The 23,716-nt window shown below is 37.2% G+C and overlaps 1 protein-coding gene across 4 annotated transcripts in view; it reads right to left on the bottom strand.

The window, feature by feature from the left end:
• LOC148851446 (Protein kinase superfamily protein) overlaps nt 1-23,258 on the bottom strand; it is a 42,072-nt gene extending 18,814 nt beyond the window's left edge. For all 4 annotated transcript variants that reach the window (XR_016099203.1, XR_016099202.1, XM_088944547.1 and 1 more), the window contains exons 1-16: nt 22,689-23,258; nt 21,618-21,662; nt 19,569-19,607; nt 18,436-18,606; nt 18,180-18,332; nt 18,011-18,046; nt 16,542-16,585; nt 6,899-6,989; nt 6,769-6,810; nt 6,531-6,639; nt 4,403-4,517; nt 4,242-4,291; nt 4,020-4,098; nt 2,170-2,220; nt 1,839-1,980; nt 1,664-1,708 (exon numbers count right to left, since the gene is read on the bottom strand). Coding sequence is in view for 2 of the 4 variants with exons in the window: in XM_088944547.1 (XP_088800673.1) it covers nt 1,664-1,708; nt 1,839-1,980; nt 2,170-2,220; nt 4,020-4,098; nt 4,242-4,291; nt 4,403-4,517; nt 6,531-6,639; nt 6,769-6,810; nt 6,899-6,989; nt 16,542-16,585; nt 18,011-18,046; nt 18,180-18,332; nt 18,436-18,606; nt 19,569-19,607; nt 21,618-21,662; nt 22,689-23,087 (1,611 nt within the window). In the remaining 2 variants the exon portion in view is untranslated. The remainder of the gene's footprint in view (nt 1-1,663; nt 1,709-1,838; nt 1,981-2,169; nt 2,221-4,019; nt 4,099-4,241; nt 4,292-4,402; nt 4,518-6,530; nt 6,640-6,768; nt 6,811-6,898; nt 6,990-16,541; nt 16,586-18,010; nt 18,047-18,179; nt 18,333-18,435; nt 18,607-19,568; nt 19,608-21,617; nt 21,663-22,688) is intronic.
• Between the last annotated feature and the right edge of the window lie 458 nt (nt 23,259-23,716).

Below are 23,716 nucleotides of genomic sequence, written 5' to 3'. Positions count from 1 at the left end.
TTGATCAGTCAGGTTGAAGGTGCATCTTCATCATCCATCCCTTCTGGAAGTTCAGCCACCATTGCATTTGCTCACTCAGGTATAAGGGCTTTCGCTAACCATGCATCCACTTCAGGTAAACACAAAACCCCTTGGATCATAGACTCAGGTGCTTCTGATCACATGACCAACATTTCCACTTTATTTGTTTCATATGATTTACTTCCTGACAGTGACAAAATCACCTTAGCTGATGGTTCTCTTGCCCCTATTTTTGGCAAGGGAACTGTCAAGGTTACAGACTCCTTACTCTTATCTTTCACTCTTCATATGCATAAATTAAATACCAACTTATTATCTGTAAGTAGCATGACCAAATCATTGAATTGTTGTGTAACCTTTTTCCCTTCTCATTGTGTGTTTCAGGACTTGAAGTCTCAGAAGGTGATTGAGAGTGGCCATGAAGCAAATGGAATATACTTGCTCGACACCCTTGGCCAATGCTTTGATCATCCCAAGAATGTTGCTTTTGGTTCTACTTTTTCAGAGTCAATTAGTCAAATTATGTTGAGTCATTGTCGGTTGGGTCATTTACCTTTTTCTGCTTTAAGCCATTTGTTTCCAAAACTGTTTAAGGGAGTCAGTGTGTCCAGTCTCAATTGTGAGTCCTATCAGTTGTCAAAGCGTTGTAGAAAAAATTACCCTGTAAGCAATAAAAGATCATCTTTTCTTTTTCATATTGTGCACTCTGATGTGTGGGGGCCATACCATTTATCCTCTATGGGGGGTTACAGATATTTTATCTTGTTTATTGATGACTTCTCCAGATTCACCTAGATATACTTAATGAAATCCCGGGATGAAGTCCCAAGACTTGTGAGGCAATTTCATGAGCTTGTTCTAACTCAATTTGGTACCAGAATTAAGGTTTTCAGATCTGACAATGCAAAAGAGTATTTTGAGAAGAGTTTATCCTTGTATCTTTCAGACATGTGGGTTATTCATCAAAGCTCCTGTGTTAGAACCCCTGAACAAAATGAAGTTGTTGAGAGGAAAAATAGACATATTGTTGAAGTTGCAATGAGCCTTTTGTTTGCCTCACATGTTTCCGCAAGATTTTGGGGTGATGCTGTACTTACTGCTACCTATCTCATAAACCGTATGCCATCCAGGGTACTAGGGCTTAAATCCCCCTTCAGTCTTCTTCATCCAAACAAGGATCACTTCCCAATTCCTCTTCGTGTGTTTGGCTGTACCTGCTATGTTCACATTCCAAGTGTGCAAAGACACAAGTTTGAACCGAAAGCCCACGAATGTATCTTCCTTGGTTAGTCCCCCATACAAAAGGGTTATTGCTGTTTTGATCCAAAGACTGACACCCAACATGTCTCTATGGATGTTACCTTTAATGAATTTTCACATTTTTATGGTTCCTCTCATGATGGACATTGTCCACAGGGGGAGAGTCTGTCACAAGTTTTTGCTCTTCTTCTTCCTATCCCAGTTGAGTCTCTTGACAAACCTGTATCCTCACCAAATGAGTCAAAGGAGGATCAATCACTTGATACCTCTTGTCCCAGGGACCCTATTTCTTTACCCCCTCGCCCTATCCATAATCTTGTGTATGTATGTGTGCAAGAGAAATGGAAAGAATAGGAAAAAAAAGAGAAAAGAAAAATCTTACCTCGGTTAACAAAGACTCTAGACGATCAATTCTGAACATCCCATCCTAACACAGAATCCAAGAATACAAGTAAGGATCTAAGACCACAAGATTAGTACAGTATTGTAGAAATTAGAAAATTTGAGAGTGAAAACCATACTACTGTGAAAAGAATGTAGCTTTGTAAGATGTGCACCTTATATAGAAGAGTCTGCAAAGTGGACTTGAGTTGAGGTGAACTGTCCATGAGGACTTTTCTTGCAATCCATGGGTATGTACTACTGAGAACTTTGTAATCTGGATCTAGGCTGATTGCAATACCCTCCAAAACAGCAAGGCTGGGGACACCAAGGAAAAGAATCAAGACACTTGCCTTGAGAACAGACATTAATAATATCCATAAGTGAGTGCAGTGTTTGCAAACAATTCTGAGAAACATAGAACATCTCAAACTTTAATGAGAAATAACTAGCATACACCATAGAACGGTATACATGTTATGCAGTTCTTCTGTATCACATTGTTACCTTCTAATGACAAGAGAAAAGTATGAAGGTATCCGAAATTTGAACTTGTACCTGCAAAACCAAATATTATACAAAATCACTGGCAATGTAAGCACAAAAAGACACCAAATGATAAAACTTGGGAACTTAAAGATTGACAGAGAGCAAAACAATAGATAGGAATGCAACAATTTAAGAAGACATGTTCAAAAATACAAAATCAGTGCCAAACATTTGAGAACATCCTATCACCGACCTGGAGCTCAATTTTCTTTAGTTGTTACCCTGTAAACCCTTTTTCTTTACTCTTGAAAATAAATAAGAAAACCAAAAAACATTAGGTGATTAAGCCTTTTTTAAGTGGAAAGCAATAAAATTGTGCTGCTATCAAGGCAGTCTAATGCAAGTTCTCAGTTCCATGCTAAGTCATATGATTAGTTTTTTGGTAAATGGTTGTCTTTTTTTTCCCCAAAATTTTCTCCCAGTGGAGGGGTGGCCACCGTAGATTTTATTAAGTAAATAAGAAGAAATAACCTATGGGAAGTGGGCATAAAAACCTTACCCCTCAAAAGAATATATACATGGGGATCACCAACTCATGAATTAAATAGAGAAAGTCTTATCTACCCCTAAAATCATCTAACAGGCAGAGAAGGAAGACCATTACCAACTCCTCTAATAAGTAGGTATGTGAGAAGGTAAGTCATCTACTTTTGCTAACTGGTTACTTTATTAATTGAAAAGGCTTAAATTACATTGTAGAGCACCAAGTGCTAAGTCATTTGAGTTTCTACTCATGAATATGGGGGCCTATGGTTGCATAGTTGCAGTATCATAGTGTGACCTTCAAAAACCCCAGTGAAAAGAAATAAAAGAAGGCTGTGTATTAGTTATGTCGCAAAAGGCATAGCCATTACTGATTATTTTAAATTAAAGATTCATAAGAAGTGCCAATTGAAATGACTGACGGTTCAACGTGAACACTCAGGGATCCCAAAGCATAATAATCTTCAAGTTGATTTACTGGTCCTGACAATACATTCAAATCATGGGAGTTATTGACAACACTGACAGCACTTCAGACAACCAGCATGACAACACCATACAGATTACAGAGTGTATCATATAGATCAAATGTGTTTTTGCTCTAGTTTTTATGTTAGCAATTGATTTCAGTTCTAAATACTTTACCAAATTGCATTCTTGAAGACACATAAACTATATTACGAAGTCCAATTCACCAAAAAATGTCTTCATGGTTTGCAATATCTCCAAACTTTCTGGTATTTTGCACAAATTTCCGATTTTAGGTCAACTCCAAATAGTTGGGATTAAGGCTGAGTTGAGTTGAGTTGAGTAGAGACCTGAAATATCTACCAACAAGATTTCCAAAATTACATAATTTGGACAAGATGCTCATAATACTTCCAAAAAATAACCTGTATGTTGATATTTAGGGAAATATCACAAGAACAATACTAAAAACTGGATTTAATTATAAACTTAAGAAACATTGGTGGAAATGAGAAATATTTTGACCAAAATTACATTTTGTATGTTTACAAAAGTTATACTTCTCTTAATCTATCCATTCTTGTTATATGTCGGTATTTTTGTACTATGTTTCATTAGTTAATTCTACTACATAATTTCATTCTTTGTAATGCTTCATCAAGTTGAAAATTATTCTGAAATTACCTACAAAATCCCATGGAATTTCTCATGTTTGTAGCATACAAATTTCACTCAAGATCAAACTTGCAAACCTTGGATTGTTCATACTTTTCAGAAGAAATATAGGCTACAAAAAAGTGTATCCTGAAAAAATATTATGTCATGCCACAATTATATCAAGAATCAAATTGACATACATAGTACTTCCTAGATTCCCTAAAAGATCTCCAAAGCTTATATTGCGGACTCCTTTTGCCACAGCACTTTGAAAGACATCTGGAAAAAAGCTCATATCAGCTTTATTACCCCCTAAAGTTGCAACTCAAAATCCATGAATCTTTAAATGGAATGACTTCTTAGTTTACTTATGAAATCATAGCAAGGTACATGTTCAAGTAGGATATGTATAAAGATGAAACCTGTTAATGCCTTTGTTACAGCATCCTTCTGTGCAGTTGGAGGAAGAAGCCTGTAAAGAATTTTTGACACAATTAACACAGACCTCCAGGTAATGTTGATTAATTACTCAATTAATTCAAATCCCACAGCAGTATACAGAAGTACGGGGTAATTAGAATACCCAAGTGTGACAAAGTCCTTAGCCAAAGCATCAAAATCACGGTTTACAAGATGGAGACAAGCTTCAATAAATCCATCTCGGAGTTCTTGTTTAAACTCACCCACCATACCAAAATCTGGGTATAAAAAGAAACTAAAAATTAATTTCTGTTCTTTCTTCAACGAATGAAGTGCACATTATTGCCATTTATCCATAAAAGGTAAGCATTCTCCTTTGGACTTAATAAGATAAAGAACAGAGTTTATTGATATGTTAACTGTTGTGAATAGGCAGCCTAGATATGGTATGAACAGACTTAATATAGCAATACAATGGTCAATGAATTCCAAGAGTGCTAGTGTCATGAGCTGCTTATGTATTTTCAGATGCATCGAGAGAAATTGGTTATTTTTTGGCCATGTTTGGGGGTGCTTAAAAAAAAGTGCTTATTTGGGCCATTAAGCACTTATTGGTATTTGGGAAATAAGCCCGAAATAAGTTTTTATTTTAAAAATAAGGGCTTATTTTTTAAGCCCAAATTTCCAGACTTCTTTAAGTGCTTATACAATAAGCACTTGTTCAATTTTTTTTTTCTTCCACAATTATGCCTAGTTGAATTTTAAAATACCACTTATAAAATTATTCCTAGTTGATTTTTATAAAAGTGCTTTCATGAAAGCACTTCTATAAAAGTACTTTTATGAAAGCACTTTTAAGAAAGTACTTTTATGAAAACACTTTTATAAAAGCACTTTTATGAAAGTATTTTTACAAAAGCACTTTTGTGAAAACACTTACTTTTGTAAAAGTACTTATATAAAGTGCTTTCATAAAAATACTTTCATAACAGAGCTTTCATAAAAGTGCTTTCGTAAAGATACTTTCATAAAAGTGCTTTTATAAAAGTGTTTTCATAAAAGTTCTTTTATAAAAGTGCTTTTATAAAAGTGCTTTCATAGAAGTGTTTTCATAAAAGTACTTTCACAAAAGTGTTTTTATAAAAGTAATTTAATAAAAGTGCTTTCAGAGGGTATATTTTGAAGTTTTGAAAGAAAATGAAGGACAAAATAGTCACAAGTGCTTATTTAAGTGCTTATTAGAGAAAAAGACTACTAAACACCCCATATAAAATAAGTGCTTATTTAAAAAAAAATAAGCACTTGAAAAGTTGGGTGCCAAATGCAAATAAGTGCTTATTCGAATAAGCACTTGTTTTAAGCACTTATTTTTAACTTAAGTCTCCCAAACATGTCCTTTAAGTATTTTCTTGTAAACTTTTCAGTCCTTCCCATGGCACATGTGCAGCTCACGAGCCCCATCAAAGGGGCATGGAACAGCTTGTGGTCATAGTGGCAGAAAGCAAAATTCTAGTATGGAACCTAATACCTACTTGAAGTTAATTTGTGCAAAACTACAGCAATATAAACAGTAGAAGGGGCTTCATGCCCAACATTTTTCAGTCCTTAAAATATATGCCACAAACACATAAAAAGCAACCAATTTCCCATTTGTAGAATCATCTAACAACTTGATTGAAGATGAAAGGAAATATGAGTTCGAAGAAGATGAAAAACATAGCAACTTGATGATGCTGCTTATGATTATGGTCTGATGAATTCTATGGAGGATAATGCACCATGTGCTAACTGTGAATTTTTCTGATGCAGAAGCAGAACATCTATGAAAGATCAGGAATCACCATAGGAATAAATAGAGTAGCTGCAGGGTGAACTTTACAGTGTTTTAAGTGCTGTCAGCACGGGGGCAATGATAAAGGGCTGACATTAGGCAGCAGGTTGTTCTCACTTCAGTCCTTGTAGGTTAATCGGAAAAAATAATTAAATCTAGCTGGAAAATTCAGTGGCATACCAGAAGGGCATAGTATAGGCAATATGAAGAAGAGGTCAGCTAGAGCTTTAGATGAATTATGGATTAATAATATGATTAGGGTCATGTGGATAGTGTAATAAAGGAAGCAGAATACTGAAACAACAAAATAGAAGTAAAAAATGGATCCAAAGAGAGAAATATCTCTATAACCATAATTTAGTAGAATGAGTCATTCAAGAACGGTGTTAAGAGAAAAATGAACCCGTGGTGCTTAGAACTGCACTATGTAAATATCAATTAGAACAAAGAAAATAAATACCCAAGTATGCTAGTTTTCCATCGAATGTACGTAGAAGATTTCCAGGATGAGGATCTGCATGGTAGAAACCATATTCTAGAAGTTGGTTAAATGAGCAATAGACTCCTACCTGTCAAATGTCAAAAGGCAGAAATCAACTTAAAAAGAACTTTGCAAATACTCCAAGGACATAATAAGATTAACTATTTCCTTAAAATTTTCAATAAAAACAAAATGATATTAAATTAAATAATTTGACCTCCACCAAATAAAGATCCTTGACTTCAGACAATTTCTGCCCCTATAAAAACAAGAGGTAGAGCAAATCAGCAAAGAACACCTTTGTATTGATGAGGTATATAAGAAAAAGATGATGGACCAGAATGTACCTCAACCCATTCCATTAGAAGGACTCGACGGGTAGTTTTCTCTGCATACATTTGTGGAACAAAAACGTCCTTTAGACCTCCATACAGCTGTCTGGTTGACCATAGGAACAGGAGAATAAAGAAAGTTGCCAATTGTTAGATCATCCACCAATAAAAACATTTTTAAATTAAAATTCCAAATAAATTTGGTTCCAATAAAATCCAAAGCAAAATATAAATTTATGTAGGATCAATAGATCTGATACTAATTCATACAGAAACTGTAGTTCGACAGAGAAGAGAGAAGAGAGAAGAATGTATTCTGAATACTATAGCTGGTGGCGCCTAAGTTAGTATTTATACTTAGGGTGACAGCTCATAAGAAATACAAGAGGAAAGGGCAGAAATGCCCCTACTAGACCACAGGCCGCTACACATTACAACACTCCCCCTCAAGTTGGAGCAAATATGTCAACCATGCCCGACTTGTCACATAGTTCATTATGCCATAGATGGTGAAGACCCTTTGTAAGAACATCCGCTAGTTGTTCCTTGGAACTGATGTAAGAAGTACAGACTTCCCCCTTTTCAAGTTTCTCCCTTATGAAGTGCTTGTTAAATTCAATATATTTGGTCCTGTCATGAAAAACTGGATTGGCAGCAACATTAATGACTGCCTTGTTGTCACAGTAGAGAGACATTGGACCATCCATAAAAAGACCCAACTCTCCAATCAAATTCTTTACCCATAGTACTTCAGCAACTCCATGCGCCATGGCTCTATACTCGGCCTCAACACTAGATCTGGCCACAACACTTTGTTTTTTGCTTCTCCAAAGTAACCAAGTTTCCACCAATAAAGGTACAATATCCACTAGTTGATTTCGTGTCATCAACTGCCCCAACCCAATCTGCATTTATGTAGACTTCCACTTTCATATGATCATGTTTCTTGAAAAGTAACCCAATTCCTGGATACTTCTTCAAATACCTGAAAACCCCCCCAGCTGCCTATAAATAAGAGGATGTTGGTGCATGCATAAACTGACTAAGTACACCAACAACATAAGCTATATTTGGCCGAGTCATTGATTGGTAGAGAAATCTTCCTACCAGCTTTTGAAATTTCTTGACATCTGTCACGGGTTCTCCAATACAATCACCAAGCCAGTGGTTTTCCTCATTAGAATAATCTACAGGTTTTGCTCCTAACTTTCCTATGTCCTGCAAGAGATCTAGGACATACTTCCTTTGGGAAATGAAGATGCCCTTTTTTTAGCGAGCAACCTCAATACCAAGGAAATAACGTAGTTGTCCCAAATCTTTTACCTCAAACTGCATAGCAAGGGATTCTTTGACCTTTTTAATCTCAGAGTCCAAATTCCCCGTAATCACAATGTCATCAACATAGACAATTAATACAACAACATTCTTATGGTTTCTCTTGACAAATAGAGTATGGTTAGATTGGCACTACTTGAACCTAATTTGCTAAAGGGGCAAGTGAAATCTACTAAGCCAGGCCCTTGGGGATTATTTCAAACCATATAAAGATTTTTTAAATTTGCAGACTCTCTTCACACCCTTGTGCTACAAACCCAGGAGGCTGAATCATGTACACTTCTTCTAGATCACTATTTAAGAATGCTTTTTTAATGTCCAGTTGGTGGAGCTCCCAATCAAAGTTAACAGCCAAGGATAGTATAGTTTGAATAGTGTTCATTTTAGCAACTGGGGCAAAAGTCTTAACGTAGTCAACCCCATACACCTGAGTATACCCTTTTGCAAGTAACCTGGCTTTATACCTCTCAACTGACCCATCTGCTCTATGCTTTACTATGAATGCCCACTGGCTCTTTGCCTTCAGGAAGATTCACCAACTCCCAGGTGTTGTTTTTGTGAAGAGCACTAATTTCTTCCTTCATTGCCTCTGTCCATTCAGGTATAGATAAGGCTTCTGCAACACTTTTGGGAATGGAGACACAATCAATGATAGTCAAAAAGGCACGAAATGAGGGAGCAATGTTTTCATAGGACAAGAACTGAACAATAGGATGCTTAGTAGTACATGATCAAACCCCTTTTCTATGAGCAATTGGGACATCAAGATCATTAGTAGAGTCATCAATAACAATAGGTTCAATAATATCAGAAGGAACAAGGGTACCTGGATTTTCCTTCAAGGAGTCAGATGGAGAGGAGTCAGGAATAGAGGGAAGAGGAGGCAGTGAGTACATGAAATGGAGAGGAGTTGCTCCACAGCCTTTGAATTCAGTTGTCCCTTACGACGCCTCAAGAAGACATGAAATGGAGAGGAGTCAGGAATAGAGAGAAGAGGAGGCAGTGAGTACACCACAGTTTGTCTTTATCTTCACCTTTCCTTGGTTCTCCTTTTTTCATTCCTGTGTTACCCCCTCTTGCAGCTAGGGCAACAGGTTGCTCCCCCTCAGAAACATTCATGAGATTTTTTCTGCTCTCTTTAGATTGGATTAGAACATATACTTCCTGAACTGAAGGAAGTTCCCTACTTCCCAAAATCTGCACCCGGAGAGGCTCATAAGCCAGATTCAGCCCATGCAAAAAAGCAAAAACCCGCTGTTGGGAGACAAGTTTTTTATAGTCATGTGCATCTTCATCATTCCTTTAGTCAATTGTCTAATAATAGTCCAGTTCCTTCTAGACAGATGTAAGGGCTGAGTAGTACGTAGATAGGCTATAGTCCCCTTGCTTACATGTAGATGATTCTGCTTGAAGTTGATAAATCTTAGAAAGGTGCCTCTGTTCAGAATAGGTTGCCTTGGCTTGTTCCCAAATTTCACAGGCTGTGTCGGCCCATATGAAATTTTTCCTTACATGAGGTAACATGGAGCCTAACAGCCATGACATAACCATGTTGTTTTCTTGATCCCATTGATCATGTTCAGCAATACCAGACTTTGGCTCTTTTATTTTTCCACTTATATAACCATCCTTCCCCCTAGCTGTAACATAAAGTTTGATACCTTTGGACCATTCCAGATAGTTCAGACAATCAAAGGGGGTAATAGACATAGAGAAATTCATGTCATCCATCCCCCCATTTAAGTTTCCTTGCTGGGAAGTAATACTAGAGGTTGCTGAATCCTCAGTAGCCATTTTCACAGAAAATCTACTGCTGTTTTTTCAAAAACAGAATCTGATGTAGAGGGTTTTTTGTCTAAAACAAATAGGAGCCTCCAAAGAATGTTTAACAGTACTGTAGGTGATAACTCTTAGTTGAAACACCTCGGTTTACAGGAGGAGGAGACCACCAGTCCCTACAATCCTCAAAACTGTGACATTCACAGTGGTCAAATGTTTACGTATGAATGTAACAGTACATACCTGTCTTCCACGACCCACAGCACATAGAAAAACCCTCAGAAAATCAAGTTTTGGTGCATTCGGCTGCCACCACAAATCCAGAAAGACACCTTACTGCATTCGGTTGCCACCACAGATCTAGAAAGATCTCTTACTACATTCAGTTGCCACCACAGATCTGGAGAGATCTTTTACTGCATTCGGCTGCCACCACACCCTTCTCCTTGGTACAGCAACCAAGAGAGAAGAAAGAAAAAATCAGGGGCTGAAGGTTGCGCCCAGAAGAAGAAACCACAATCTGAGAAAAAAACAGATTTCAGAAAAGGAAAGAAATCACTGTCCGAGAAGAGAAGCTTGTGCCCAGATCAGGGATGCTTTGATACCATGTAGTTCGACAGAGAAGAGAGAAGAGAGAAAAGAGAAGAATGTATTCTGAATACTATAGCTGGTAGCGCCTAAGTTAGTATTTATACTTAGGGCGACAACTCATAAGAAATACAAGAGGAAAGGGTAGAAATGCCCCTACTAGGCTAGAGGCCACTACACATTACAACAGAAACCACCTACTCTAATACCAAATTGATGTATTGCTCTGATACCAAATGAAGTGAGACTTGAATGACCAAAGGATGAGTATAGGAGGTTTAGGATGGGTTTAAAGGTGACTTAAGACTAAAAAAAGAGTTTGTGTAGGTTAGAGATATTAAGCTTAATTATATTATGTCATTCCTAGGTGGGTGTTCACATATTTGTCTACATATGTAGAATGGAACTAAGGATAGCATTACTGTGGCAGAACCTAGAGGACTACAAATGCCTTCAGAATTACAAATGCATGCAATTCTGCAATTCACTATAGAGAACAGGTTTGACAATGTGTGCCTTCTCTAGGCAATATGGGGCCTTTAAGAAATACGAGGGGTATTACAGAAACAGCAACAGGCTAATCATTCTAGCATACTCATGACTGTGGTCAGGGGATTCAGTAAAGTAGAAACCACTGATTGCAGATTTAGTTGAATTCCTTGTGAAGGGAAAGAAGAGGAAGATGAAGATTTCAGCAGTAGAGAAGAAAAGAGGAGGAGAAAAGAGTAGGAAGTCAACCAGGATTCTTAGATTAACCCTAGCCGCCAACCCCTCATTATAATTTAAACTTAACTTAAAGGATGAGATATTACAAGGATGCCCTTAGTAGGGCGGCTACTGATGTAGCTGAACAGTCACAAGTTAAAAACATAAACTAATGGGAAATGTCTGGAGCATGCATGTATTGACTTACCACACTTACTGCATAGGAAATGTCTGGTCTTGTCATACACAAGTATAGCAGCCGACCCACAAGTCTCTGATATCTCCCAATGTCCTTTACTGGCTCACCTTCTGATGCATTGATTTTATGGTTCTGATCAATAGGGGTACCGATTGCCTTCGCTCCAACCTTCCTTGTTTCTTGAAGAAGATCCAACACATACTTCCTTTGGGAGATAAAAATTTCATGTTTTGATCTTGCAACTTCAATGCCTAAGAAGTATCTCAGTTCTCCAAGATCCTTTATTTCAAATTCTTTATGTGGATTCCTTTTTAGACAATCAATCTCACTTAGGTCATACCCCGTGACAACAATATCATCTACATAAACAATTAGGACTGACACCAAAGATCCCCTTCACTTCACAAACAAGGTATGATCGGATTGACTCTGAGTGTAGCCAAAAGCAATCAATACCTTTTTGAACCTATCAAACCATGCTCTGGGAGATTGTTTCAAGCCATAAAGTGACTTCTTAAGCCCACATACCTTTCCCTTTTCAGCATCACTGTAGAAGCCAACAGGAAGATCAATATACACTTCCTCTTGCAGATACCATTTAGGAATGCATTCTTCACATAAATTGAAACAAGTGCCAAGAGTATGAGGCAGCAAGAGAAAGAAGTATCCGAACAAAGGTCATCTTTGCAACTGGTGCAAAGGTCTCTAAGTAATCAATGCCATAGCCTGATTCTTAATTTGCAACAAGTCTTGCCTTGTACCTTTCTATACTTCCATCTGCCTTATATTTTACTATGTAAACCCATCTGCATCCAACTGTCTCCTTGCCCTCTGGTAGATCCACACTGTCCCATGTTTGATTCTTAATCAAAGATTCCATCTCTTCCTGCATAGTTGTCTTCCACTCAAGTTTGGAGAGAGTCTCACTAACACCCTTGGGTATAGACACAGAGTCAAGAGAGGAAAGAAAAGCACAGTAGGAAGGAAAAGTCAACTGTAGGATAAGTACTATGAAATACAATGAACAGTACACTTTCTCTTCCATTTTCTGAGAGCAATAAGAAGGTCGAGGTTATCTGTAACAGGGTTAGTAGAATCAATGGGAACTGAAACAATAGCGAGATCAAGAGGAATACCTAAATCCATGTCAACTGAATCTGGAGTCTCCAAGGAACCAACAAGAAGTGATGTGAGTTCTACTGCAGTGGAATCAACCTCCTTGTGAAATCTCTGTCGTAAGTAATGCTGAGAAGCAGGACGCAAAGGAGGTGGTAAGGTAGGTGACACAAGAGGGTCAAGCACAGGAGTAAACACAGGGACTAGAACTGGGAGAGGAATAGACTGCTGACTCACTTCCCCAAAACACTCCCCCTGAGAAGGATTCTTTGAGAAGAAGTTTGTGGATTCAAAAAATGTGACATCCATGGTAACATACCGGCTCCCAGAGACTGGATCATAGCAGCAGTACCTTTTTGATTTTCTGCATATCCAAGGAAGACACACTTCTTTGCCTTGGGAACAAGCTTTGAACGGTGAAGACCAAGGATATGTGTAAAGCAGACACACCCAAACACCCTGAGAGGAATATGAAACATCTCCCCCTCAGGAAAAATGAGACTAAATGGGGTGTTGAATCCAAGTATACGAGAGGACACCTTGTTAATTAGATATACTACTATGAGAACTGCATCACCCCAAAACCGAATTGGAACTGTAGATGTGATCATCGTGCTTCTTGCAATCTCAAAAATGTGTCTGTTTTTCCTTTCTACGACACCATTCTACTGTGGACTATAGGAACAACTAATCCGATGGACCACACCATATTCTAACAGATATGAGGCAAGGTGTTTTTCAAAATATTCCCTAGCATTGTCTGATCCGAACACCTTTATTCTTGTTCCAAACTATGTTAGCACCGTCTGATGAAATTGCCTCACCAAACTTCATCACGGGATCTCATCAAGTAAATCCAAGAGTATCGTGAGAAATCATCCACAAATAAGAGAAAATATGAATAGCCTCCCATAGAAAGAACATGGTAAGGTCCCCATACATCAGAATGAATAACATCAAAAGAAGAAGAACACATTTTATTACTACGTTTAGATGAATGTCTACAATGCTTTCCAAATTGACAACCTTCACACTCCAGACTTGATAAACTAACAGACTCAAAAAGTTTTGGAAACAAAAGACTCAAAGAAGAAAAAGGTAAATGGCCCAAACACTTATGCCAACGCATAATTTGACCCACAGACCCTGACTCACTATCCCTGCTGACATGATGACTCTGATGAGGAGAAAGCACATCCAGGAGGTAGATCCCATTCACTTCACGACCACTCCCAATCATCCTCTTTGAATCCAGATCCTGCAAAATACAATGACTAGGAGAAAAAATTACCGAGCAGTTCAGGTTCTTAATCAAACTACTAACAAATAACAAATTAATGCTCAATTTGGGAACATGAAGGACAGAGGGAAGTGAAATAGAATCTCTAATCTTGACAGATCCCTTCCCAGCAATGGGAACATGGGATCCAGCTGTGGAGACCTTATCTCTGCCAGAACAGAGTTGGTAAGAGGAAAAAATAGTAGAGTTATGGGTCATGTGCTTTGAGGCTCCAAAATCTATAATCCGAGGACGTCCCTCCTTACCTAAAGTAGAAACATAATTTGCAGTGACATGTGAACTACTTGTATGAGCAAAGGAAGTAGAGTTGACTCCACCAGTACCACTTGTACCTTGTTGTCCACTTGCTACTGAACTGGAACTGACTGTATCTCGCTGGTTCAAAAGTTGCCCATACCTCTCAAGTTCGGTCCTTACTGCAGCAGCTGCAACAGACTCCAAAGCAGCTTTAGTAGGAGGGGCCGGAATATCACCAATAACTGCCATGTGAGCATTTCCCTTCTTATTTTTCAGTCTAGTTGGCACAAGATGTAGGTGAAGCTTCCAACAAGTATCTCTTGTGTGTTTAGGCTTCTTACAATAGTCACAGATCAAATCTCTTTTATCTTCCTTCTTGATTTCACTACCACCCTGATCTCCACTTTGTTTAGGTCTCACAGTACTCACCATGGCAGACTATTCAAGAACAGGATTTTTCATCATCACATCTCTCCTGCTCTCCTCCCCTAACACAAAGGCATATGCCTAGGAGAGGGTAACATTGTCCCTGGAAAGAAGATGTTGTCTTGCAATATCATACTCAGGATTAAGGCCAGCAAGAAATTCAAACACCCTATACTTCTCTAGATGATTGTGATAGGTAGATGCATCCTTAGTGGTTTCCCAAGCAAATGTCTCTAAATGGTCAATCTCCTGCCACAAGGTTTTAAGGGCTGAAAAATATGTTGCAACAGGTCTATCTCCCTGCCTTGTAGAAATAATTTGATTTCTCAACTGATAAGCCCTAGCAACATTCTCCCTCTGTGAATAGGTTTCTGCAACCCCATCCCATATTTCCTTAGTTGTATTTGCCCATAAAAAATTTTTACTTATATGGGGCAACATGGAATTACATAACCAAGTCATCGCCATATAATCCTCCTGTAGACACTAGGAGTTGCTAGTTTCGGGTTTCACTTCTTCACCAGTGATATACCCTAATTTCCCACGAGCACCAATGGCCATCTTTGCAGATTGTGACCATTCTAAGTAATTTGCACCATCCAACCTAACTGTAGTAATTGTCTCAGTCCCGAAAAGGTCTCCAGCACCTCCTCCCGCTGGTCCCATTTCACTCCCGGGCTTATTTTCAACTCCATGACCCTCCATTCTTCTCAAAAAGTGTAAAGAAAATAACTGAAATATGCAAGAAGATCAAACGAAACACTTTTGGAACCAACAACACCTCTCCGGTGTCCTAGACTGTCTTCCCACAAAAGATTCCTTTTCTGCAGAACGGGAGAAGAGAGAGAAGAGGCAGTCGCTCACTCTAGAAGCCTCCAAATTAGGCAGGACTTGAACCGCCCCTTATAGAAAACTCCAAGGAACCCTAAAACTTAGGGTGCCACTTCCTAGGTCAAAATTGAAGAGTCCAACAAAAACAAGACTCTTCCCCTTTCTCCAGTTTTTCCTGATTTTGATGAGAAACCCTAAATCAGCTACAAGGCAAACAGATCCACCAAAAAATCCAAAAAATGGGCTTACCTGAGATCTTCGATTAGCCTCTTAAATCACCATACAGTCGGCCGATCTAGGGCTGCATGAGAAAACAACTCAAGGTACCTTCGGCCTGCTCTGATACCAAGTAGAAATCACTATTTCAGATTTAGTTGAATTCCTTGTGAAGGGAAAGAAGAGGAAGATGAAGATTTTAGCATTAGAGAAGAAAAGAGGAGGAGAAAAGAGTAGGAAGTCAACCAGGATTCTTAGATTAACCCTAGCCGCCAACCCCTCATTATAATTTATACTTAACTTAAAGGATGAGATATTACAAGGATACCCTTAGTAGGGCGGCTACTAATGTAGCTGAACAGTCACAACTTAAAAACATAAACTAATGGGCCTAAAGCCCAACAACTTCCTAACTAAATAACTTAAAATAAGAATAAAAACAACTAGTCATCATTGATACAGGTCTGTGGATCAGGGGGAATCTAGCAACTGGTCCATGGACTATTTAAGGATGATCTTAAAGGGCTCATAATTTTGATAGGATAAATGAGGGGCATCAAATATAATTAGAGGACCATAGAAACCACACTTTAAATTAAAGAGGCAACATCATCAGCATCCAATCCAGAGTGAGCATCTCTTCCCTTTGGTTTACTAGATTGGTAAGTTCTTGACAAATAGTATAACAAAAGAGGGTATTTTAAGGAATTACCTTCATTGAGTATTTCATCACTAGAATAGAAGCAATTTTGTATATTTTTATGAGGATCGACAGGTCATTGGGAAGCCCAGACTTTACTTTGTGTTGGGGCGTTTTCATTTTTTACAGTCTACATTAATATGTTACGTATATGGTTACAAGTTAAAAGAAAAAGATGATACCATAAAGCATACAACTGACATCCACCTTGAAATAATGTGCTTACCTGAACTTTTGTCCATTCCTTGCCTCTTTCCTATAATCCATCTCCTGCATTCAATATGATTTACCTGTATTCAATGAGAAGTTCTAAGAGTATGACTATTAAAAAATCAGAATAATAATAAATAAATAAGCTTTGCATCCAACATACCAATGGGAAAAGTAGCACTAATTAGAATGTGAACCATAAATGGGTCCCACTATTAAAAAAGAATGAATTGAATATTCTAACCCAAAATTGCAGGACATAAATGCAAAAAAAAAAAAAAAGATATTTGTTTCCTGATCCATGATTACAAAAGGTTTAATAAGTCATAATTCAATAAACGGTATGGCATTTTCACTTTATCAAGAGCCATATCCTTTATTGAATTATGACTTATATCAAACCTTTTCTACTATTCCAACCCACAAGTCTCCTCCTAGCTCTTTTAGAATCCTCAACTTGTCTTCCTTTTGTCACCTATGAGGTCACAAAGTTCCCATCCATTTCTAATTCTGGTCCTATAACTCATCCATCTCAACATCTTCATACATTCTAGACTCATTTTATGGGTCTGTTGTTTATTCATGGCCCAATACTTTGCTCCATACAACATTCTGATGTTATAACCATATTATAAACTTTCCCCTTCAATTTTATCAGTATGCATTTATTACCACTCTAATTCTACAAGCAACACCATCTTCAGTCTCTCCTTCACTTTAGTTTCTCAAACCAAAACAAGTAAGATGACTGCTGTTAAGGCATCTATTTATTGCCAATCTCAACCATACCCTAATTCCTACATTTATTGATAAAGTTGCATACAAGATTCATGTCTATTCTGTCCTTAGTCCTACTTACCTTTAAAGCATTGCAATTAACCCCTCTCTAGTCGCATCAGTTGGTACTAGGTTGTCAAGAAAACAACATACACCATTTGGTCTGCTATAAATTTCTAATTAGCTAATCTATGAATAGTACAATAAATAAAAGTGGGCTTATAATACATTTATATACATATACTTTGCACTAATAATTAATTATATTGTAGCTGATCATAACAATCATCCATCTCAACATCCTTCTCTCTTTAAAACTCATTTTAATGGGCATTCTACTTCTTGATTGTTCAATATCTGCTACATACAACATTGTTGGTCTTAGATTTATTTTTTAAAATTCCATTTTTAATGTAATTGATGTTTGGCAATTGCAGAACAGATGCACTTATCAACACCATCCTCTACAAACACTCCCTCACTATGAATGATCAAACCAAACAACATAGAAAAAAGAAAGAGAAAAGAAAAGTGGATGATAGGAATGTGTCAAACAATGTCTTGAAAAAAAATTACTTTGTTATTAGGTTGATTAGTATAAATTGGAAGTTCCGAAATCCATATCTAGTTAAAGGCACAAAGTTTCCTGTGATATATAATTGAAACACCAAAGTTCCATGAATAAAGCAAAAGGAGGATAGAATATACCCGAAATAGACTTGATGCCCATTCATCAACCACTGCCTACAAACCAAATTCATTTCATTCAGTATCAGCAAGGAAGAAAGAAGCTGCTTTTTGTGATTCTTGAGTAACATAGACACCAATTGCTAACACCTGTTTAATACAAATACAGTACTATACTTCACAGTGTCACCTGAAGATCAGTGTTAAGTTTGGCAACTCTACGAGTTACTCCAGCAAGAAAACGCAGAATAAAAATATCCAAGGATATTGCTGCTTGAACTCCAGGCCTTTGAACTTTGATAGCAACAACCTGTCCACTAGGGCGAAGCCTAGCTTGATAAACCTAAAAATCATAACTAGTCAGATATTGAATTAGTACTGGAATGGCAACAACAACTCCACACAAAATAGGTTTTCACTACTATGCAGTATAACCAAGGACTAACCTGACCAAGGGATGCTGCAGCCACAGGTTCTGGTGAGATCTCTGAGAAAAGTGCATCAATTGACAAACCAAGCTCTTGTTCTACTGTATCAAAAGCAACTTCAGTTGAGAATGGTGTTATTCGATCTTGCAAGAGTGAAAGCTCCTCTAGATATGCAGGTGGTATCACATCCTACAAGAAGGAAGTCACAAGAGAAATACTGAAGGATTAATAATCACAACAAATGTTATCCTCTTAACCTGCACTTTCAAATTAGGTGAGGAACCTTTGCTCAAATAGTTGACTGATAAACACTAAAAAGTGCTACATTACGTGAGGATTTCATCATTTTTGCATTGTTTTCAAGGCACCAAGGCAAGACTAGGCAACAGGGAGGCACTTTGTCACCTTGATGTCACCTAGGCAATGGTTTTTTAAGCAAAACCCTAAATCCTAGGGTAATTCCCTCAATTCCATAGCAACCATTATCTTTCATAAGTAATCATCAACAATCTTCATCAAAGCTTCAAATCAAAATATAAAAAATAAACATATTCATAAGAAAAGAAGAAAGAAAAGAAAATTGAGAAAATATATTGGATAAAATTTTTAGTTTCTCATTGCTTATCGGTTTAGGTTTTGGAGTCTTCAAAGGCTCAAGACAACATACACCAACATGTGTGTTGATTGAACCTTAACAAATAAGGAAATAATAAAAAGAAACTAATATATAAACCCACAAAATGAATATAATATCTATTTTATTTTTAGTTTCAGAAAATAATAAATATAAAAATATAACATAGCACCTTGTACAAAAATGCTAGGCATTGCCTTGACAACTATGGTTCTTGGAACTTCCATCTTCTTCTAGTTCTATGTGTGTGTGTGGTTCATATGATAAAATCAAATAGAAGATTATTTCATAGTCCTTAGGACTCATAGTTGAACCACTTTTGAGGTCACACTTTACTGGATATAAGAATGTCAAAGGTATAATGCTTTAATTCTTGGAGCTTGTTTTCTGATAGACTGATAGGATATAACTTGGACTGGGGTGATCCAAGCCCAAGGCTTAACTGGCCTAACCCAAGTGGATTATATGCTAATGTTTTACATTCAAAATTTAAAAGGTACATCAAATGCTAACTTACAGGTCTAGATGAAACAGCTTGAGCGATTTTAATAAAAGCCTGCAAAACCAAAATATAAAAAGTTATTTTAATAACTAAATAAAATCAAGAAAGTAAAGAGAAGGTATAGAGAGTCAGCATTTTGGAATCAGATTCTATTTGGAGAAACAGCAATCCTGAAATGGAAATAATGTGATTTTTTTTGGCAGTAATGTGATATGAAAGAATTATCAAAAGCTGTAGCGGTAATAAGAGGTACATTATGCCACCAATTACAGTAATTTTTGTCAACTAGGCATGCACCTAGTTATTATAATTCAAGGCATTCAGGCAAGGTGTCCAACCAAGGGAGCCTAGTTGCCTAGGCAACACCTTGACAACATACAATAAGAAGGGCATCATGTGAGTGAGGTGAACCCTTTTATGTCAGATAGGAATCTGCTTGATAGCCATACCCCACCTTGTATTGTCATATCTAACACCAATCTGCTTGGACACCAATCTGCTTGGAGTTGGGCTGCACTTTCCTAGCCTAATGTTTTTTTCAGGGATTCTAGTTACACTCATTATTTGTATATAAAACATTCTTTCTACATATTCTAATAAAATTACAAGGTTATCAATAAAAATAATATATCTTTAACACCAATCCTTAAGGCTATGTTTGGTTTGAAAGAAAAGGGAGCGAAAGGTAGGGAAACCTGGTATATGTTTTCCCTACTTTCCCCATCTTTTCTTTCAAACCAAACACAGCCCAAGTAAATTCCCCTTATTGATCTTGTTTCTTGACTAAGAGTCCAGAGGCCTTTATAAAACTGACAGTTACCAGGAAATAGTTATTTGTGAGCCTTCTACTACTTGGTCAAAACTCATAGCAAAAATCAATCTTAAAGCTTTGCACAAAACTAGCATCTCAGTTCTAGTGGAATCACTAGGGCCAATGAGGACTGAAAACTTAAGGATGAACCTCACCATAATGGTTTCTGAAAGCTCCATCAAAACTAGGGGAACCTCAATTACTAATGGAGCAAACATCAAAATCTAGTTTAATAATTACATTGGATGGATTGGTTGCTGGGGTTTCTAGTTGTTTACCATAGATAACTGCTAGTGTATGATCAAATCAAAGAAGTAGTTTACTACTTGGTAGCCCTACCAACAAAATTCTCTCAAACCATAGTTGTCGAGGCAACGCCTAGGCGACAAGGTGCCCTTGGAGGCTCACCTCGCCTAATCGCCAAGCAGTTTTGTACATTGTGTTATAAAATACTTTTATATTCTTAATTTTTTGATATTATAATTATAAAATAGACATTATTAAACTATAATATTCATTTTGTGTGTTGTTTATATACTAATTTCTTTTTATTATTTTCTTATTTGTTAGGGTTTAATCAACACAGAAATTGCTAAATGCTATATTGAACCCTCAAAGACTTCTTCTTTTCTTCTTTTCCTATAACAAAAATAGGGATTCAGCCCTTATATTTTTTGAATTTTTTTTTTTCGTTCTTCCCTTTCTTCTCATGAAAATGTTGATTTTCTATACTTTAACATGAAGTTTCTACTTTTCTTATGAAAATTATGGATAACTATTAAAGAAATATGGTTAGGGAACCTAGGGAACTACCCTATAGGGGTGTAAATGGATCGAATCATGATCCGATCCAAAATCTGATCATATTTTGACAGATTCGGATGTACTCCTGTCAGATTTTCAGATCTGATTTTTTGAAACCGATTGAAAATCGGATCGCCCCTACCCAATATGTGTGTGTGTGTGTGATGAAAATGGTTAAAGAAAATACTTGTATTTTTTTGTTTTTTCTTTATATAAACTGTTATATTTTTAAAATTTTTAATAAATTAAATCAGATCGGATCATATTCGGATATCCGACATTATTAACAGATTTGAATTCGAATTCAATAGTAAGATATCAATGGCTGTAGGTAAATAGAGGAACATCAATTCTAATTGGAGTCTTGAAAAGGACAAAATTAATGAGAGTTTAGGTAGAAACATATGGAATTCTCTTGAAGACCTTAAAAATTGATAATCAATACATACTGGACCTAGTTCCACCAATATTCTCCGAAGCTCCTCTGCTCTAACCTGCAAGCAAAAGAAACAAAAAGTTGTACATGTTTGTTGGTTCAAAACCATCTTATCTACCAGAATAAACATACAACAAGAATATGTTAAGAGTTTACCCAACCATATAAGCTTTGATATGAACCACCCTCTACACCTAGAAGAAAAACTTAATTTGAAGCAAGACTTAGCCTATTACACCCATGAAAGTCCTAAAAATAAGGCATCTATAATAAAGGAAGTGAAATCGAGACAAAAGGATGAGAGCAGCCATCAGAAATCCTTCTTTTCCCTTCCTTACATAGACCCCAATAAAATGTAGAATGGACCAACTTCCATGAAATTGTTCCTTTACCATCTATAGTCTTTGATGGATGGAATGGTGAAATAGAACTTTTGTAACCAACCCAATGTAGTTGTGATAAGGCTACATTTAGTTGAGTTCATTAAAGTAGAAGGAATTGAAAATGGGCGGGGAACCATAGTTTAATGTTTTTATTTTTTTCTTTTTCTAATTGCTCATTTTCTATCAGTCACCAAACAAATCATAAACCTACATTAATTTTGATTGGAAAAATGCATTCTATATTGATCTATGTTTGAAAGTAGGGGAGAAATGGTTTACAAAGTGTTTTTTTTTTTAGTATCTGCTTGAGTTCCACTCTTCTGTAGGAGATGGAATCACTAGATTCTTGTGCTGATGTTACTCTTCTCAAAGTTTTAGGGACAACCGGACAATGGCATGTGGAAAAAAAAAAAAAAAATTACATTTTCAATGTCAGAAAGAAATCTGCTCCTTGTCAATTGTGATCACACCAAGTACTAACAGTGTAATTCCATAAACAAAACTTGACAGTAGGCTTTGGTACTAAAAACTCTAGGCTTTACTATTCTAAAATAAAAATAAAAGAATAGTCTGAAATATTGCCCTAAGGACCAAAATGAACCAAGCAGGGGAATTCCTGTCGACTTCAGCCAACCGCATCCATACCATAAACACCCTCGACAAAGAAAGATTAACCATGAACGCCAGTGGATGTAGCTCACCTTGAACATCTCATCTGATCGTTCCATCAAGTTATCGAGATACCGAAGCCCAAACCATCGCCCAAGAGTAGTACTAATCTGTATAAGACGACGCAGAAGAATAAACGGCTTCCTGCGATAAATTGAAGCGATCTTTGGTAGATTGTACTCTGTTAAAGAATCTGCCTCGGACGTGCCGAGTTCGAATATGTAACCGGAATACTTGGTAAATGTATCGACGTCCCGAGCAGCAGCTGAAACGCGCCGTTTCTTGGAGCACCGGAACTGATAAATCGCCAGAACCCGAAAAGATTTGCGGCAGAAACTGTAAAGTCTAGTTGAAGAGAGAAGAGACTCAGAGCTATTAGATTTGGAATAGGCCCGGAGTGGGGGGGGAAATGGCGGGAAAAGGAGTATCATTACTGAGAAAGCCTGGAATGATTTAAAAACCAGAGATGCAACGCAACAACTGTAATGGACGTCCGAACTCCAAACTTCAATTTTGTAATCTCTCTTCTTCTGTGATCAGGGAATGGTGGTGGGGAGGGGATAACGAATGAAGGTCATTCCTTCACAAATACGTGATGGTACAGAAACACGACGTACAGTCTTGGGAGTAAAAGGATAAAGATCCACTAGATTGGAATCTATTTTTCTCGAAGATAGACTGAATTTAGATCAAGCTGTATTGGCAGTGTCGTGGCCCTTGTAGACTTCGTGGGATTGGAATCGTTTATCTCCGTGGGTAAACCATAAATGTACCAAATTTTCAAAGACGTCCTCGTCCAGGGGTCGTGTTAGTGCTAGTGGGCATTGTAAAGCTTGCTGTAGCCCGTAGGCCGTAGCTTCACAACCACAATTCTTAAATCTTAATTGGAAGAAAAAGAAAATAACGAAATTCTCAATATCATAATTTGGTCTTGCTCAAGGTCGCTGACTCTAATAAAACAGAGGATCAAGTTGGGTGTTTCAACTGTTCACGTCGAGACTCTAACTTGTGGACAAGAGTGGTGGCAATTCACAGCCAACAGAACTCTACTTCTGATTCT

Source organism: Nelumbo lutea, chromosome 5 (genome assembly GCF_056320005.1).
Source record: "Nelumbo lutea isolate HS-2025 chromosome 5, American lotus-T2T, whole genome shotgun sequence".
In the NCBI taxonomy this organism is placed as follows: domain Eukaryota; kingdom Viridiplantae; phylum Streptophyta; class Magnoliopsida; order Proteales; family Nelumbonaceae; genus Nelumbo; species Nelumbo lutea.
Note: the sequence above shows the minus strand (reverse complement) of the source record. Positions and strands in the feature narration are given on the sequence as shown.